General features: G+C 38.0%; 1 protein-coding gene across 1 annotated transcript in view; it reads right to left on the bottom strand.

Moving 5' to 3' along the window:
- CEP126 (centrosomal protein 126) overlaps window positions 1-19,977 on the bottom strand; it is an 88,330-nt gene that overhangs the window by 34,756 nt on the left and 33,597 nt on the right. The window contains exon 4 of the mRNA XM_054592607.1: window positions 11,175-11,286. Within this exon, the coding sequence (XP_054448582.1) occupies window positions 11,175-11,286 (112 nt within the window). The remainder of the gene's footprint in view (window positions 1-11,174; window positions 11,287-19,977) is intronic.

Raw genomic sequence — 19,977 nt, 5'->3', positions numbered from 1 at the left:
GGACTAGCCCTTTGAGACTTCCAGTCAAGATGGCAGCATAGGTAACTGCGGTATTCACCTCCTCCCACAACTACAGAACCACCACCATTCAGAAACATGTAAAATCTAGAGGAATGGAAGTCCTGTAACTAGGGATTTAGAGAAGCCACATCAGACTGGTAGGAGGGGTGGAGACACAGCCTGGGCTAATTCCATACCCATGTGTGGCAAATAAAAATTGGGAGGGACATCTAGGCTGCAGAAATCATCCCTGAGGAGTGAGGGATCCCAGCCCCACAACAGGTTGCCCACCCCAGGGTTCCAGTGCCAGAAGGAGAAGCCCCCATAACTTCTGGCTGTAAAAACCAGTGGGGATCGAGGCTGAGGGAAACAATGGGCAGCTGGGATCCCAAGCAGTTCCTCTTAAAGGGTCCACACATAGACTTCATTGGGCTCACTCCCTCTGAGTTCTAGTACTGGGGCAATAGCTTGAAAGTCACCAGAGACATATGGATACTGTCTGGTATCAAGGCGAGAGCTGATCTGGCAGAGGCCATTGTTTCTTTGCTGAGCTTTCTCAACTACAGCGCTGGCAGGCAGGTGCCATATTTGAGATTCCACTGACGTGGTCCACATTGTTTGCTCTGCCCTGGTGATTCTCTGAGGCCCTGCCCCACCAACTTTTGTCCCCATCCAAGCTGTTTCTTTCTTTTCTTTTTAAAGATTCTGTTTGTTTATTTTTCAGAGATAGGGGAAGGGAGGGATAAAGAGAGGGAGAAAAACATTGATGTATGAGAGAAACATTGATTGCTTGCCTCTTGCATGCCTCCAACTGGGGGACCTGGCCTGCCCAGGCATGTGCCCAGACTGGGAATTGAATCGGTGACCTTTCGGTTTGCAGGATGACGCCCAACCCACTGAGCCATACCAGTCAGGGCCACGCTGTTTCCAGTGGCTTCTCCATACAGCTATAATGTTACATTGTAACACACATGTAATACCATATAAAGGAGGCTGTATGACTTTCAAAAATATTAGCATAATTATAAAAACGTACAAAATTTAAAGTTACAAAGATGACCTAAAGGATGAGTAGGAACTATCTACTATAACACCACGTGTTGAGTTTAGGCATATTTAAGCCTACAGTGTTGTAACAGGCACAGACCCCTAAGGAAATAGAACTTGTTCAGAGTGGCAGGACTATAGGATGTGTTGCTGGTAGGACAGGAAATGATCTTGAATGCAGATTGGGATCAGGCTTGAAATGCTTTTGTGTCTAGCTATAAAGCTAGAACTTTATCTTATAACTAGTAGACAATCAGTAGAAATTTTTAAGCAGGGAAAGTTATAATCCTCTTTATTATTTTAGAAACATATGTGGCATGAATGTTGGAGAATGAAGAGGATGGAGAGGAACTGGAACCAAGGAGATCAGAAAAAATAGTGGGATAATCCAAGGGATAGGTTGTTACTGCCTAAACTACAATAGCACTATTTTGTATAGTGAAGAAAGGACATCTGATAAAGAATAAAAATTCTTTGAATAGTTACAAGAAAAAGATGAGAAAGAAGAAAGAATGAAAATGTATTTCACGGTGCAGAGAAGTCACATAAATAAGAGTTTAAAAATGTATATCAAGTAAGAGTACAAGAATTAGAGTATAGAGAGAACAGTGGCAGGAAAATCAGAAGGATCCAACTATGAATTTAAAAGGACTAATATTAAAAGCATTGCAGTGAAATAGAAAAGAAAAATAGAAGGAAGGAATAGATGATAACTTTGGTATATGATGGAACGAGGAAAATGGGAAAAAGCAAAAAAAAAATCAAAAGAATCTGAAATTTTGATTGGAGGGAGTTGTGACTTTAAAAGTAAAAAGGAACATAATGAAAAAGAACAGATTTGGCAAGATATTGCTAAGTTTTATTTGAGCCTTCTGAATTGAGATAAACATCTAGGTAGAAATGTATAAAAACAAATTGACCTGAGGTAAAATGAGAGGTCAAGGCTATAGAAATAGATTTGAAAGTCAATATTATGTATGTTGTTGCTTAATTGTTATATGTACTCATGTCTCCCCAACCAGATTGTAATATTTTAGAGAACAGTAGCTAAATCTTACAGTGCTTAGCTCAGTGCTATGCATGTTGGAGATAGTCAACAAATACTTTGAATGAAGAAGGATTACTGACATAAGTGAACACTTCTCAGAGAGTATAAACTTGACCTGAAACTTAATAGATGAGGGTATTCATCAAAGGCAAACATTGAGAAGTCCAGACAGAGGAAGTAAGTAGTATGCAAAAAGGCAGGAATGCATGAAAGGACATGTTGTGTTAAGGTAGCTGAAAGTAGTTCAATTTGGATAGCATATACTTTGAGAATATAGATTGGTTGAAAAGGAAGATTTGAATCAAATCATAAAGAGCCTTATTATGGAGTTTGTCCTAAAACAGTTACTGAAAAATTTAAAGCAAGTGTACAACATTCATATTTTAGAAATATTGCTAGAATATGAAAGAGTAGAGTAAGACTAAAAGTGGGGAAAATCACTTTTCCCACTTTTTGCTTTAGTTAACAAAATTGATGATTTCTTGAGAGTTATTAGGAGGTTGAATCAACATGATTTGGCAACTGCTTAAGAACTGGAAGTTGACTGAGAAGAGTCAAGGATGACTCTGGAGATTAGGTATGGTTAATCAATGAACAGTGAAACCATTTATCAAAATGAGGACTATTAAAGAAGAAGTTGTTTAAGGGAGGAACTGGGAAAAAAATAGTAAATTGTGGGTTTGAGACACTTATAGGATTTTTTGGTCAGTTTCTCATGGTAAGGAATCTGGGCCATAAATATGGCCATATTGGCTGCCAATTAATGGATGAAACTAAAGTCATATTTCAATATCCACCAGTGGTAATCTTGGGTTAAGCTAAGACTTAGCTACCCAGGACTACAATAAGCAGAGTTTAGCTTCAAATAGAGGACAGAAAACATCGCATGTCAACAGTCAACATTCTTCAATAGAAGGACTCTTCGTGGCAGGCCACAAAATAGTCAAGAGCTATTTTTTTTCGTTAAATTATTGGTTTTTTATTTTTCAATTACAGTTGATATACATTATTATATTAGTTTCAGTTATACACCCCAGTGATTAAGATATTGCGTAACTTACTAAGCGATCATCCCAATAAATCTTGCACCCATTTGGTACCATATATAGTTATTAGAATATTATTGACTATATTCCCTATGCTGTACTTTACATCCCATGACTATTCTGTAACTACCAATTTGTACTTCTTAATCCCTTCACCTTTTTCACTCATCCCCCCAATCCCCTCCCATCTGGCAACTGTCAAAATGTTCTCTGTATCTATGAGTCTGTTTCTGTTCTGCTTATTCACTTATTTTGTTTTTAGACTTGATTGTTAATAGATATGCATTTATTGCCATTTATTGTTCATATTTTTGATCCTTTATTTTTTTTCTTCTTCTTAAAGAAGATCTGTTAACATTTCATATAATACTGATTTGGTGGTGACGAACTCTGTTTTTCTTGTCTGGGAAGCTCTTTATCTCTCCTTCAGTTTGATATGGTAGAGTAATCTTGGTTGTAGGTCCTTGCTTTTAATTTTTCTTTCTTTATCTTTTTATTGTCATTCAAGTACAGTTGTCTCCATTTTCCCTCCACCACTTTCCCCTGCCCCCGCCACCACCTCCCACCCTCAATCTTTCCCCACTTTGGCTTTGTCCGTGGGTCCTTTATACATGTTCCTTGACAACCCCTCCCCTTCTTTTTCCCATTATTCCCCTCCTTCTTCCCCCCTGGTTTCTGTCCGTTTGTTTTTTCTTTCAATGTTGCTGGTCATATTTCTCTTGCTTGTTTGTTTTGTTGATTAGGTTCCACTTATAGATGAGATCATACGGTATTTGTCTTTTGCCCCCGGCTTGTTTCACTTAGCATAATACTCTCCAGTTCCATCCATGCTATTGCGAAGGGTAGTAGCTCTTCCTTCCTTCCTGCTGTGTAGTATTCCATTGTGTAAATGTACCATAGTTTTTTGATCCACTCATTTACTGATGGGCACTTAGGTTGCTTCCAGCACTTGGCTATTATAAATTGTGCTGCTATGAACATTGGGGTGCATAGGTTCTTCTGAATTGGTGTTTTGGGATTCTTAGGGTATAATCCCAGCAGTGGAATTGCTGGATCAAAAGGCAGTTCATTTTTAGCGTTTTGAGGAAATTCCAAACTGTTTTCCACAGTGGCTGCACCTGTTTGCATTCCCACCAACGGTGTACAAGGGTTTCCTTTTCTCCACACCTCACCAGCACTTGTTTGTTGAATTGTTTATAATGCCCATTCTGACTGGTATGAAGTGGTATCTCATTGTGGTTTTAATTTGCATCTCTCTGATGACTAGTGGTGCTGAGTATCCTTTCATATATCTCTGGGCCCTGTGTATGTCCTTGAGGAAGTGTCTGTCCAGGTCTTTTGCCTATTTTTTAATTGGATTGTTTGTCTTTCTGGAATGGAGTCATGTGAGTTCTTTATATATTTTAGAGATCAAACCCCTGTCCAAGATATCACTGGCAAATACATTTTCCCATATGGTTGGTTCCTTTTTCATTTTGCTGATGTTTTCTTTAGCCATGCAGAAGCTTCTTATTTTGATGAAGTCCCATTTGTTTATTCTTTCCTTTATCTCCCTTGTTTTAGGGGACATATCAGTGAAAATATTGCTGTGTGGGATATCTGAGAGTTTCCTGCCTATGTTCTCCTGAAGGACTTTTATGGTATTGTGACTTATATTTAAGTCTTTTATCCATCTTGAGTTTATTTTTGTGTATGGTGTCAGTTGGTGGTTGAATTTCAGTTTTTTGCATGTACCTGCCGAGATCTACCAACACCATTTGTTGAAGAGGCTATTTTTACTCCAATTTATGCCTCTGCCTCCTTTGTCGAATATTAATTGACCATAGAAACATGGGTTTATTTCTGAGCTTTCTATCGTGTTCCACTGATCTATGTGTCTGTTCTTGTGCCAGTACCAGACTCTTTTGATTACAGTGGCCTTGTAATATAGTTTGATGTCAGATATCGTGATCCCTCCTGCTTTGTTTTTCTTTCTCAAAATTGCTGCAGCTATTGGGGCACATTTACGGTTCCATATACATTTTTGAAATGTCTGTTCTATGTGAAATACGTCATTGGCATTTTAATAAGGATTGCGTTGAATCTATAAATTGCTTTGCGTAGTATGGACATTTTGATGATGTTAATTATTCCAATCTATGAACATGGTATATGCTTCCTTAATTTGTGTCTTCATTAATTTATTTCCTTCAGCGTTGTGTAGTTTTCTGTGTACAGGCCTTTTACCTCCTTGGTGAGGTTTATTCCTAGATGCTTTATTTTTCTTGTTGCTATGCTAAATGGGATTTCTTTTTCCTGATATTTGCTTCTGATATTTCATTGTTGGTGTACAAAAATGCCTTTGATTTCCAAATATTGACTTTGTACCCTGCTATTTTGCCAAATTCACTTATTAGGTCGAGTAGTTTTTTGGAGGAGTATATATTTTCTATGTATACTATCATGTCATCTGCAAATAATGACAGTTTTACTTTATCCTTTCCAATTCGGATGCCTTTTATTTCTTTTTCTTGTCTGACCGCTGTGGCTAGGAATTCCAATACTATGTTGAAAAGAAGTGGTGAAGGCGGACAACCTTGGCTTGTTCCTGATCTTAGTGGGAAAGCTTTTAGATTTTGCCCTTTGAGTGTGATGTTGGCTGTAGGTTTTTCATATATGGCCATTATTATGTTGAGGAATGCCCTCTTTATTCCCATTTTGCTGAGTGTTTTTATCATAAATGGGTGCTGTACCTTATCAGATGCTTTTTCCCCATCTATTGAGATGATCATGTGGTTTTTGTCTTTCCTTTTGTTTATGTGATGTATTACGTTGATTGATTTGCAAATATTGAACCATCCTTCCATCCCTGGGGTGAATCCCACTTGATCATAGTGGATGATCTTTTTAATGTATTGCTGGATGCGGTTTGTCAATATTTTGTTGAGGATTTTAGCGTCTATGTTCATCAGCGATACTGGCCTGTAGTTTTCTTTCTTTCTTATGTCTTTATCTGGTTTTGGGATTAGGATGACGCTGGCCTCTTAAAAAGAGTTTGGGAGTCTCCGCTCTTCTTGGATTTTTTGGAATAGTCTGAGAAGGACAGGGGCTAGCTCTTCCTTAAGTGTTTTGTAACACTTAAGTTTCTCCTGTGAAACTGTCCAGTCCAGTTCTTTTGTGTGCTGGGAGTTTTTTGATAAATGCTTCCATTTCACAAGCTGTTATCGGTCTGTTCAGGCTTTCTGCTTCTTCTTCATTGAGTGTTGGAAGGTTATAGTTTTCTAGAAATTTGTCCATTTCATCAAGGTTTTCAAATTTCTTGGCATATAATTGCTCATAGTAATTTCTTACAATCCTCTGTATTTCTGTGTTATCAGTTGTTATTTCTCCTCTTTCATTTCCGATATTATTTATTTGGGTCCTCTCCCTTTTTTCCTTGATGAGTCTCCTTAAAGACTTACTGATTTCATTTATCTTTTCAAAGAACCAGCTCCTGGATTGGTTGATCTTCAGATTGTTCTTTTAGTCTCTATGTCATTCGGTTCTGCTCTGATCTTGATTATTTCCTTCCTTCTACTTGCTCTGGGCTTTGTTTGAAGTTGTAGAGTTAGGTTGTTTACTTGAAATGTTTCTATCTTTTTTAGGTAGGCCTGTGTTGCTATGAACTTCCCTCTCAGGACTGCCTTCTCTGTGTCTCATAGGTTTTAGACTGTTTTGTATTCATTTTTATGTTTCTGGAAACTTTTTGATTTCTTCTTTGATGTCATTATTGATCCATTTAATAGAATGTTATTCAGTCTCCACCAGTTAGAATGTTTTTGAAATTTTTCCTTGAGGTTCGTTTCTAGTTTCAGGCCCTTGTGGAGCCTGTTATAATTTCAATTTTCTTGGATTTGAGGAGGCTTGTTTTGTGTCCTACCATGTGGTCTATCTTTGAAAATATTCCTTGTGCATTTGAAAAGAATGCGTATTTTGCTTCTTTGGGATGAAAGGTTCTATATATGTGAGTTAGATCCATTTGATCTAATGCATCATTCAGTTCCATAATATCCCTGTTTATGTTTTGTTTGGAAGATCTATCCGTTTTTGACAGTGGGGTGTTACAGTCCCCTACTATCAGTGCATTGCTGTCTATATCTTTCTTGAAGTCCTCCAAGATTTTCCTTATATATTTGGGCACTCCCATGTTGGGGTGCATATATGTTTACAATGTTTATGTCTTCTTGATGGCTTCTTCCTTTGAGTATTATAAAGTGTCCTTCTAGGTCTCTTTTTATGGCCTTTGTTGTGAAAGCTATTTTGTCTGATATAAGTATTGCTACCTCTGTTTTTCTTTTCCTGTCCATTTGCTTGATATATTTTTTTCTGTCCCTTTACTTTCAGTCTGTGTAGGTCCTTTGTTCTGAGGTGGGTCTCTTGTAGGCAGCATATGTGTGGGTCATGTTTTCTTATCCATTCAGCTACCCTGTGTCTTTTGATGGGGGCATTTAGTCCATTTACACTTAAAGTTATTATTGATAGGTGCTTATTTATTTTATTCCTTTTTACCTGTGTTCTTCTCTCACTCTTTTTCTTCATCTTCTTAAAGCAGTCCCTTTAGCATATCTTGCAGTGCTGGTTTGGTGTAGGTGTATTCTTTTAGCCTTCTTTTGTCTGGAAAACTCCTTATTTCACCTTCCATTTTAATTGAGAGCCTTGCTGGGTAGAGTAATCTTGGCTTCAGGCCCTTGCTTTTCATGACTTGGGAGTATTTCTTGCCATTCCCTTCTGGCTTGTAGTGTGTCTGTTGAGAAGTCAGCTGCTAGCCATATCAGGGCTCCTTTATGTGTTACTGCCTGTTTCTGTCTTGCTTCCTTTAGGATTCTCTGTCTTTGATATTTGCCATTTTAATGATGATGTGTCTTGGAGTGGGCCTCATTGGGTTCCTCTTGAATGGGACCCTCTGTGCTTCGTGGACTTGTGTGACTTTTTCCTCTCTTCCAATTAGGGAAGTTTTCCATCATTACTTTTTCAAACAGGTTCTCTATCCCTTCCTCATCCTCTTCTCCTTCTGGTATCCCTATTATACGGATATTATTACGTTTCAGGTTGTCCTGCATTTCCCTCAAAGCCTCTTCATTCTTTTTGAGTCTTTTTTCATTTTCTTGCTCTTTCTGGGAGCTTTTTTCTACCTTGTCCTCCAGCTTGCTGATTCAATCCTCCGCTTCATCTAGCCTGCTTTTGATGCCTTCTACTGTGTCCTTCAATTCAGAAATTGGATTCTTCATTTCCTCTTGTCTCTTATTGATAGTTTCTATGTCCTTTTTCATGCTGATATGGTTTTCAGTAAGTTCCTTGTAGTTTTCCTGTAGTTTTCTGTAATTCTCTCTGAGCTCACTGAGCTCATTGAGCTTCCTTAGAACCATTGTTTTGAATTCAGTATCTGATAGTTTCCTTGCCTCTATTTCATTTAGTTCTCTTTGTGGGACTCCTCCTTTGCCTTTGATTGGGGGGTGTTTCTTTGTCTTCCCATTATTTGTGAGACTCTTCGTTTTTGCTTCTGCCTCTTCAATTGATCTGCCTTGATTTCCTGGCTTTGTGGTGTGAACTTCTATGATAGGAGACCACTGTTTTTTCTTTCTGGATCTGCCTCTGATGATGTCAGATGCTGTCTGACCTTAGGCAGTCTGTTCGAGACTTCCAGGAATCTACTGTCTGTGGCTGTCTCCTTCAGATGTTAATCTAGTCACTGTGCACTCAGCAATCAGGCTTAGGCAACACACGGCGGGCAGTGCCTCCTGAGGGTGGGGCTATTGTATTCTTACAGGCTGCTGCCACTCAGGGTAGTGGTCTGTCTGAGCAAGATGGAAGCTTAGCAGTCAGGGAGGAGTCAGCAACAGGATCCCGCCAGCTGCTCTCTCAGTTCTTTCCCCAAAGCCTCCCTCCCCAGTCTCTTCTCAGACATCTCTAGCCCACTCTGCCCTCGCCTTTGCTCAGAGACCAAAGAAGGTGGCTGCCACTGCAAATTTTTGCATTGGTCCTTTAAACAGCGCTTTGCGTCCCCATCTGCCTGTCTCTGGCAGAGAGCGCCACTACACTTTTCGCAGCTGTCTTTTGTCTGTGTGCTTTTAGGGCTCTGGCACTGTAGGCTAGAGGTCCCTGCTTATGATTCGGACCCTGCTCTTCTCAGGGGGATCCAACTGGCCATTTCAATATTCCCTGGCGCTCCCCCCATGGGCAGCCAGCCCACATTCTTGAGCCTCCACCACACTTCTTCCCCGTTAGGTTGTGCAAAAGTCAATTCCACTGTCTGTCCTGGGTTTTAAGTCTCCTCTCTCACTATCGTTCCATTGTCTTCCAGGTGATTTCTCCACAATTTAGTGGCAATTCCATTTTGGGGCTAGGAGGAAGTCAGTGTGACTTCCACTCACTCCTCCGCCATATGCAATTCTCTAGTTACCCCTTTTAAATGGACCACCTGTTTCCTGCCAGGATCCTACTGGATATATCTTTTGTTATTGGTTCCCTAGAAGCCATTAGATCTCCATAAGTTATTTTTTCCCACCATGAAATTCTACCCTCCCTTATTTTCCATGATACCTCTCTCTCCTAGTCTTATATCAACAATTCTATTCCTATATGCAGGCTTCTCTCTCTCTCTCTCTTACTTCTTAAATGTTGCTGTTCTTCAGTGTTCTATCCTAGTTTTCTCATCACAGCATATATTCTTCATGGTTGATCTCATTTATTGTGTTAGCTTCAAATATTTTAAGCTTAGATCCTTCTATTTAGCTCAAGACACATATAATTTCAATTACATAGGATGAAATAGCTTTTTTTTTGTCCTCTTCAATCCATTATCCACACTTGTTCACAATAAATTGGACTGATATGTTAAAAAAGAAAAGATGATCTTATCACCCATTGGCTTAAAATGCTTCATTGGCATCTCTTAAACTCTCAGGATGAAGATTATATACTTAAGCATACAGATATATTTACCTAACCAATCTCATATCTACCCAAGCTACTGGTATTTTGCATTCTATATTCAGCCATATTGTTACTCCTAGAACAGATCTTTCTTTCTATTACTCCTGGCCTTTGCACATGCTCATCCCTCTGTTTGCAGTGCCACCTACCCACTTGCTTCATGATTAACTCTTATTTTCTTCAAAGCTTTGCTGAAGAGTCTCCTCCTATTCCATGAGGTCTTTCCTGAACTATAATGAAGACTGAGATGATGAATTTAATTGTTCTTAACTATGATCAAGGAAACTATTTGACACAGGTATTCTAAAAAATGGATTTACTTTAGTAAATAACATGTACAGGTAAAATATTAACATTATTTACATCTGAATTGTAGCTGTTTTTATATAAATAAATATTAAATATTATTAGTATTGCTTGTTTGGTACTATTGTATACTTTTGAAGCATTATTTCACTTCTCTTCTAGATCATATATGAGGGATTATATTTTACAGTGTTATACTTCTCCATATCCCCTTTATAATGTTCAATCTAGTGCTATGCATGTAGTAGCTTCAAAAAAAAACATTTATAGTAAATAAATGGAAAATATAGGATGTCAGAGTGTCCTCTGTAGTTGGTTTGTCCATCCTACTGCTTCCAGATGACTGATTCATTTAGCTAATCTGAAGATGAAGCAGGAAACACTATAGCTTTTTCAAAGCACCAAGAAAAGGCTTTCTGTGAGGAAAAATTCATTTCTACCACAGAATTACTCTTTTTACTTAAAATCATATCACTATAATTCAACATAATTTTTTCACCGTGATGAAGATAAATAACAATATCAATATTTTTAAATAGTTTTTTTGATGATAGTTTCCATAGAAATTCAATGTAGGCAGCATTGTAATACCAAAGAAAACAGATTTAAGTTTGCTTTATTCTTGAAGCAATTTATATTCCACTCTAACTTAATTTAATCTGTAAAAAGTAAAATAGTAACTAAAACAGGAGTAAGGAGTAACTGATGAAAAGGCCTACAAATTCAGCAACCAAAAAACTATTAATAATTATACATAATAATCATAAAGTACTTACCTCTGGTTTACTGCTGTTCTGTGGGAAGAAGAAAAGTTCACTTTTGATTTTAAGTTGGATTCTTGAATTTGTTTGAGGGCCTCTTCTAATGGAGGCACTGGTTTTTGAAAAACTAAGGGGATAATAAAAAAAGATCAAATAGTAAAGAATCACTTCAATGATCTTTTTATATATAATTTAATTGGTGAGTGATAAAATATAACTTTAAAACTTTGGTAAAAAGAAAATTTTTTTTAATATAGTCTAAATAGTTTAACTTTAGATATCTAATCCTCAAAGAGAAATTGTTACCTCAAAATTCTTATCACCAATTTTAAGAATATTTATTTGGAAAGAAAGAAACTTTGAGAAATGTCCAGATTCTTTGTTCTGGCATGCAAAACTCATTGTATTTCATCTCAGGGTTCCATAAATTTCTGAAAAAATCTATAAATATTCTTATGAAGAAAAGGGAAAACTATGACAGCTATTTTTAAACACTTTGTATGTATTATCTAATTTAATACTCTTTATGGCCTATGACGCAGATGCTATTTGAATCTCCATTTTGCAACTGAGGAAACTGGGACATATAGCAGGTAAGTTACTTGTTCAAAGCCATACATTATATAGACATTCATCCACATACTACTTTGCACCTCTAATTTACCTTCTTTTTTGAGTTGAAACACAGTTGTCTTTTAAGGATATTGTTTTTCCTGAAGAGCTCTAACCTGGAGACATGATTTTCCTTTGATTACGTACTACGGATAATTCAAGGCCTGACATCTACAAACTGTCTTTCCTCCTTTTTTCCTTTAAAAACCCCTATTATAGACTTTAAGTACATTTAGAGCTAGATTACAGGCTCTGTAATCTGTATGGAATGTACAGAATGTCTACAGTCCAGATGGCAGTATAGGTAAACACAGTTCACCTTCACACACAGCCACATCAACATTACAACTAAATTATAAAACAACCATGATGTAGAATCAGCAGAAATAAAATGGAAGTATGACAATGATGGAATTAAAGAAACCACATCCATCCAGTCAGGTAGATGGTGGGGGGAGACGTGGAACGGGCTAGTCCCACATACACATATGGTGGGTAAAAATCCAGGAGGGAAATCTTGGGAGCAAGAAGTCCCAGCTCCACACCAGGCCCCCTGCCCAGGGTACCAGTGCCAGGAAGTTAAGTCCCCATTACTTCTGGCTGTGAAAACCAGCAGGGGTTGCGTGGATGGAAGAAACTTCTGGAGTCCCAAGCAGTTCCCCTTAAGGGACCCACACACAAACTTACTCAGACTCACTCCCTCTGAGCTCCAGCACTGGGGTAGCAGCTTGAAAGGCACAAATGGCACACATTTGGGAGGAACTGAAGTGTCTGGCATGAAAGCAAGAGCTGGGGGACAGCTTTCTCCAAAACAGGCAGGCAGAGCCACATAGCAGGAACGGTACCCCATCAACCTGGAGTCTCCTCTGAGACTTCATCAACCTGGCCAACACTGTTTGCCCCACCCTGTAGTTTCCCTTAGGCTCCAACCCACCCAAATTACAGCTGTTAACCATAACTTTTTTATATGAATGGCTGTTCTTGGCTCAAGCTTCACAATTCCTAAATCCTTTCAAACAAACAAGAGCTGACCTCAGTGAACTCCCAGTCCCCATACCTCTTATTAAGTGGCCCTAGGCATGGTACTAGCAGCAACCAGACTAGATTGACAGCTTCGCTTTACCTGGGAATCTCCAAGCCCAGAAAAAGTAGCAGCCATTTTACATTACTCTTTAGTTCAGGCAGGGTGGCCCTAGGCAAAACACTGATGAGGGCTGACTTTGGCTTGCATAACCCAAGACCCCAGGGCCAGTGTACCCAGTGGACAGCTACAGGCCATGCTGTAGCTCCACCACCCTGCCCCTCCACAGCTGATCCTCCATGGAGGGTGGAGGTTGGTGATCAGTGGTCTTAACCAATCCTTGTAACTGACTGGCTTGGGTAAATCCCTCCCATTGATCTGCCAACAGCAACCAATGCTCAACTACAAGAGGAGGGTGTACTCAGCCCAGACAATGGATGTACTTCAAATACCCAGCTTGGGTGATAGGGAAGGCTGTGCCACTGGAACCTATAGAACACCTACTATATTAAGGCCATGATACCAAGACAGGGAGTCATAGCAGCTCTATGTAAAACATAAAAACAAACACAGGGAGACTGCCAAAATGACAAGACAAAGGTACATGGCTCAAATGAAAGGACAGATCAAAACTCCAGAAAAAGAGTTAAGCACAATGGAGATAAGCAATCTAGCAGATGCAGAGTTCAAAATACTGGTTATAAGGATGCTCCAGGAACTCAGTGAGGACCTTAACAGCACACAAAAAAAATCAAGTCAGAAATGAAAGATAGAGAGAATCAAGAGAGCAGAGGAGTGAATGGAAGTCACACTGACCTCCTCCCAGGACCAAAATGGAATTACAACTAAACTGTGGAGAAATCACCTGGAAGAAACAACTGAACAGCGAGAGAGGACATTGGACAGACAGAAGAATCAGCTTTAGCACAACCTAACTGGTAAGGAGTGAAGTAAAGACTTGAGAAGGCGGGTGGGGTGCCCACGGGTGGCAGCAACAGAAGGATACAGAAACAGCCAGTTGGATCTCCCTGAGAAGAATGGGGTCTAAACCATAAGCAGGGATCTCCAGACTACAGCGCCAGAGCCCAAAAAGTACACAGATAACAGCCAGCTGTGAAAAGTGGCAGGGTTGCTCTCTGCCAGAGACAGGCAGATGGGGACGCAAAGTGCTGTTTAAAGGACCAATGCAAAAATTTGCAGTGGCAGCCACCTTCTTTGGTCTCTGAGCAAAGGCGAGGGCAGAGTGGGCTAGAGATGTCTGAGAAGAGACTGGGGAGGGAGGCTTTGGGGAAAGAACTGAGAGAGCAGCTGGCGGGATCCTGTTGCTGACTCCTCCCTGACTGCTAAGCTTCCATCTTGCTCAGACAGACCACTACCCTGAGTGGCAGCAGCCTGTAAGAATACAATAGCCCCACCCTCAGGAGGCACTGCCCGCCGTGTGTTGCCTAAGCCTGATTGCTGAGTGCACAGTGACTAGATTAACATCTGAAGGAGACAGCCACAGACAGTAGATTCCTGGAAGTCTCGAACAGACTGCCTAAGGTCAGACAGCATCTGACATTATCAGAGGCAGATCCAGAAAGAAAAAACAGTGGTCTCCTACCATAGAAGTTCACACCACAAAGCCAGGAAATCAAGGCAGATCAATTGAAGAGGCAGAAGCAAAAACGAAGAGTCTCACAAATAATGGGAAGACAAAGAAACACCCCCCAATCAAAGGCAAAGGAGGAGTCCCACAAAGAGAACTAAATGAAATAGAGGCAAGGAAACTATCAGATACTGAATTCAAAACAATGGTTCTAAGGAAGCTCAATGAGCTCGGTGAGCTCAGAGAGAATTACAAAAAACTACAGGAAAACTACAAGGAACTTACTGAAAACCATATCAGCATGAAAAAGGACATAGAAACTATCAATAAGAGACAAGAGGAAATGAAGAATCCAATTTCTGAATTGAAGGACACAGTAGAAGGCATCAAAAGCAGGCTAGATGAAGCGGAGGATTGAATCAGCAAGCTGGAGGACAAGGTAGAAAAAAGCTCCCAGAAAGAGCAAGAAAATGAAAAAAGACTCAAAAAGAATGAAGAGGCTTTGAGGGAAATGCAGGACAACCTGAAACGTAATAATATCCGTATAATAGGGATACCAGAAGGAGAAGAGGATGAGGAAGGGATAGAGAACCTGTTTGAAAAAGTAATGATGGAAAACTTCCCTAATTGGAAGAGAGGAAAAAGTCACACAAGTCCACGAAGCACAGAGGGTCCCATTCAAGAGGAACCCAATGAGGCCCACTCCAAGACACATCATCATTAAAATGGCAAATATCAAAGACAGAGAATCCTAAAGGAAGCAAGAGAGAAACAGGTAGTAACACATAAAGGAGCCCTGATATGGCTAGCAGCTGACTTCTCAACAGACACACTACAAGCCAGAAGGGAATGGCAAGAAATACTCCCAAGTCATGAAAAGCAAGGGCCTGAAGCCAAGATTACTCTACCCAGCAAGGCTCTCAATTAAAATGGAAGGTGAAATAAGGAGTTTTCCAGACAAAAGAAGGCTAAAAGAATACACCTACACCAAACCAGCACTGCAAGATATGCTAAAGGGACTGCTTTAAGAAGATGAAGAAAAAGAGTCTATGAATACCCAGTTCCTTTCACAGTCACCAGTATCTGACATTACCAATATTTTTAATACTTACTAATCTGATTGTGACAATGATGTGTTATTTTGTTACTTATTTGTTGAAACTAAACCTGTTTTTGTGTATTTCTTGCCTATATCTATTATTTTAAAAAAGCTTTAAATGACTTTTTGGCTTTCTTTTTCCATTTTTTGATTAAATGTTAGTAGAACTGTTTCCCTAAATAAAGCAAAAACAAACAATTAACCCTTTTTAAGATATGTGCAAATACTTTCCTATTCTATTACTTGTCCTTTAAGTTTTTTTAATATGTATATTACTGTATAGTCTTAAATGTTTAATATAGTAATATTGTCAATATTTTACTTTATAGCTTCTGGGTTTCAATATTTGACTTCAGGGTAGGAAAAATATTATTTTGTATTTTCTCCTAAATCTCCTTAGATTTTACATATTGATTTTGAATTCACCTGAATATTTTCTTGTATAATGTGTGAAATAGGGCTCTCTATTTGTTTTATTTCAAGGAATAGTGGTCCATGCATCTTATTTATTGAATAAGCTTTATTTTCCCCATTGATTTAAAATATCAATTTAATCATATATTACATTGTTCTCAGATATATATGTTTGTTTCTAGAATACTCATTTTATTTCATTGATCTACTTGATATCTCCATGCTGGTGTCATGTTTTAATTGCTGAGACTTTAAAATGGGATTTAAATTTTTTAAATATTTTATAATGTGTTTTGACATTTACAAATAAATAAATAAAAGAAATCTGCATATAAAATAAAAAGAAAGAAGTAAAGAACTCCTACCTTTTGCACCAATATGGATGGAACTGGAGAATGTAATGCTAAATGAAATAAGCCAGTTGGAAATACAAATACCATAACATCTCACCTATAAGTGGAGTCTATTTAATAGGATAAACTAATGAACAAAATAAACCACAGGTACAGAAACATGGAGAAGACCAAAAGTGACCAGAGGGGATGAGGAAGAAGGACAATGGTGGAAAGAAGGAGAAGAGACTAGACAAAGAACATGTATGAATGACCCATGGACATGGACAGCAGAGTGGGAATTGACTGTGTGAGCAGGGGACGGGTTGGGATGTGTGGAGGAGGGCAAAGGTGGGAAAATTGAGACAACTGTAATAGAACAAACATGATTTAAAAATAAAAGAAGACCAATTAGTATTAAAAAAAGAAACGAAGGATACACTAATTGAAATAAAGAACAATTTATAGGGAGCCAACAGTGGAGTGAATAAAGGCAAGAATCAAATCAATTATTTGGAACATACAGAAGCAAAAAAATGAACAATCAGAACAATAAGAAGAAAAAAGGATTCTTCCCCTCCCCCCAAAAAAGGAGGACAGCATAAACAGCCTCTGGGACCACTTCAAGCATTCCAACATTTGTATCACAGGGGTGTCAGAAAGAGTAGAGAAAGAGCAAGGAATTGAAAGTCTGTTTGAAAAAATAATAAAAGAAAGCTTCCCTGATTTGGAAGGAAATGGACATGCAAGTCCAGGAAGCATAGAGAGTCCCAAAGAAGATGGCTGCAAAGAGGCCCACTCCAAGACACATCATAATTAAAATGCCAAAGGTTAAACATCAAGAAAGAATCTTAAAAGCAGCAAGAGAAAAGCAGATAATTACCTAAACAGGAGTTCAAACAAGACTGTCAGCTGATTTCTCAAAAGAAACTTTGCTGGCTAGAAGGGACTGGCAAGAAATATTCAGAATAATGCAAAGCAGGGACCACAGCCAAGACTGCTCTACCCAGCAAAGACACTTAGAATTGAAGGGCAGATAAAGAGCTTCCCAGACATGAAAAAAGAAAATGAGCTCATCATCACAAAACCACTATTATATGAAATGTTAAAGGGCATTCTTTCAGAAAAGAAGATCAAAACTATGAACAAAGGAATGGCGATAAATATATACCTGTCAACAATTAAATCTAAAAAACAAACTAAGCAAACAAGAACAGAGACAGAATCATGGATATGGAGTGTTTTGATGGTTGCCAGATGGGAAGGAGGTATGGAAGAATGGGTGAAGAGGTGAGGGGATTAAGAGTACAAATAGGTAGTTACAGAATTGCCATGAGGATGGAAAGTGCAGTATAAGAAGTGAAGTAGCCAAAGAACTTACATGCATGATCCATGGACATGAACTATGGCTGTCAGGATTACCTGAGGGAACGGGGGGTACTTAGTACAGGGAGGGCAAAAAGGGGAAAGCTGGGACAACTGTAATCGCATAATCAATAAAATATTAAAAAAAAAACCCTATTATAATGTTTGTTATTTACCCTAAAATGTTTCAGCAAAACCAGTATATTATTGTATGGGTTAGTTCATACTTGAACTCTAAATACAGTCCATTTCTCTAATCAAGGGGTAATAGCACCATATATACTAAAGAGCAATACAGCTTTATTTGTTGAAATTAAAGGTATTTAAAACAAGTGGATTTGCCTAAACATATTTTAATCACTCCCAACCCTTGCATCAACAAAAAATGAGAATTTAGGGAGGTCTATATTTTTACACTTAGGAATGGCATCTGGGGTTTGATCTGTAACCAGTTTGGTGTCAGCCATTACTATAGGAACATTTCTGATTGTCCAATGCAAGAAGGCACAGAATTCTGTCTCTGGAATGTGGTTGTGTATGTCTGAGTGGACCTTTTATTTAAGGTGCAGAGAACCTAAAAGGACAGACAACTGGGATTTTCTTGAGCTTACTGAATAAGGCATATAAATTGTTTTACATCTGCTTTGCTAATGCATATCTAGTCATGCTAGATTATAGTCTGATACTTGCTTTTATTAACTTCTACCACCTGCCTATCAAAGAGAACTTAAAAACTAACTTAGGTCAATTTACAACCACCATTACTATTCCTTGTTGCTATTATCTCATGACCTCCCAGTAACTACCTCTCATTCATTAACAATTTAAGTCTACGTTTTTTGAGTATTTACTATGTATTAGGGCTTTATCATTTCATGTAATTCACTTAGCTCCAACCCTTCTCATTTTTTTACTCTAATACTATAACAATTTTCTGGCCCCATTGGAACCCTCAATTTGTTGCTCTTTGTAGCAAGGGGAAGAGTCAGCTATCATGCATGCATGGTGAATCTTTATTTTAATTCTCGTTTTATTTTAGTTTAGTTTAGTTTATTTATTTAGAGTTAGTTTATTTAAGAATAAACTAAACTAATAGACAAATAGTTGTCTTACATAGCTTTGTTCTTGCTCTTTATTGGTAGCACTGAATTTTTTTTAAATTCTACCAAATTTTCTTAAATTATTAATTTAATATTTTGTATAGGTAATATATTTACATCCAGAAATAAAAAAAATATGATACTGAATACACACTTGGCAGTCTTGTTTTCATTGGTCATTCACATATTCTTTCACCGTTTCTTTAGGCAAGTATAAATACATACTGTAATTCCCCCCCTTTTCTCACACAGAAGGCATAATATTATGTATACTGATCTGGACCTTGGTTTTATACTTAAAAAGCCCCCGAAATCAGGGGCAGATCCAAGCTTTATGAAAGTATAAAATCTACAATTTGGGGGCCCTCATAAAGAAAATATAATGTAGGATTACTAATATAAAATTATATTTAGGAGTCATAATAGGGAGGGCTCCTGAAACTTAAATCTCTTTAGCTTCATGGTAAATCTGCCTCTGCTAGAAATAGTTCCTTATCAGTATGGACTGATATTTTTTTCAATACTTATTTTTTTCAGTAATAAAGAACTATTATTATTTTATAGTTGCATAATATTCCATTGGGTGGATGTGTATGTCATTTGCTTTTGCTAAAACACTTGATCTTTTGTACTTAGACCCTTTGATAGCACCCTTTTTGTGGCAAATAATGTTCACGAGTGGTGACTGCTTCTCTGAGGCATTTAACACAAATGACCACATCCTCTTTCCTAAAATGACCTTCTCTTTTGCTTTTGTATACATTATATTCTTTGCTTGCTTTTGATTCTCATATGCTTTCTTGGTATCTATTTCTCAAAATCCATTTTTAATTTTTCTTGCTCTACCAACAGTAAGCACTAGTGTGCGTAAATGTTTTATTTTAGGCCCTATCTTCAGTCTTTGGTCTATACTCTGTTACTTAGCTTATCTTTCCTATGGCTTCATTTATCAATTATATATCTACTCATTAGTGACTATTAAATATACATTTCTATTGCATATCTTTTTCTTAAATTTCAGACCCATATTTCTAGTTGCAGACCCATATTTCTAGTCGCTGATTTCTCCAGTTGGATGAGTCATGGGAGGCTCAAATTTAATGCACTTAAAACTTAATGAATAATCTTTCACGTGTCTAACCCAATTCTCCCATACTTATAAACTTGATTAACATTATTAGCATCCACCAAAATAATTAAGTCATTCTAAAACTACTTGCTGAGTGCTAAAAATGTGTGAGGCTCTGTTCTAAGTACTAGATGCACTGTTCTAGCCTTTCTCCAATT

This window comes from Pteronotus mesoamericanus, unplaced genomic scaffold, assembly GCF_021234165.1.
Source record: "Pteronotus mesoamericanus isolate MK-2021 breed Mesoamerican mustached bat unplaced genomic scaffold, CSHL_Meso_final scaffold_36, whole genome shotgun sequence".
Classification (NCBI taxonomy): domain Eukaryota; kingdom Metazoa; phylum Chordata; class Mammalia; order Chiroptera; family Mormoopidae; genus Pteronotus; species Pteronotus mesoamericanus.
This window is presented reverse-complemented; position numbering and strand designations above follow the sequence as displayed.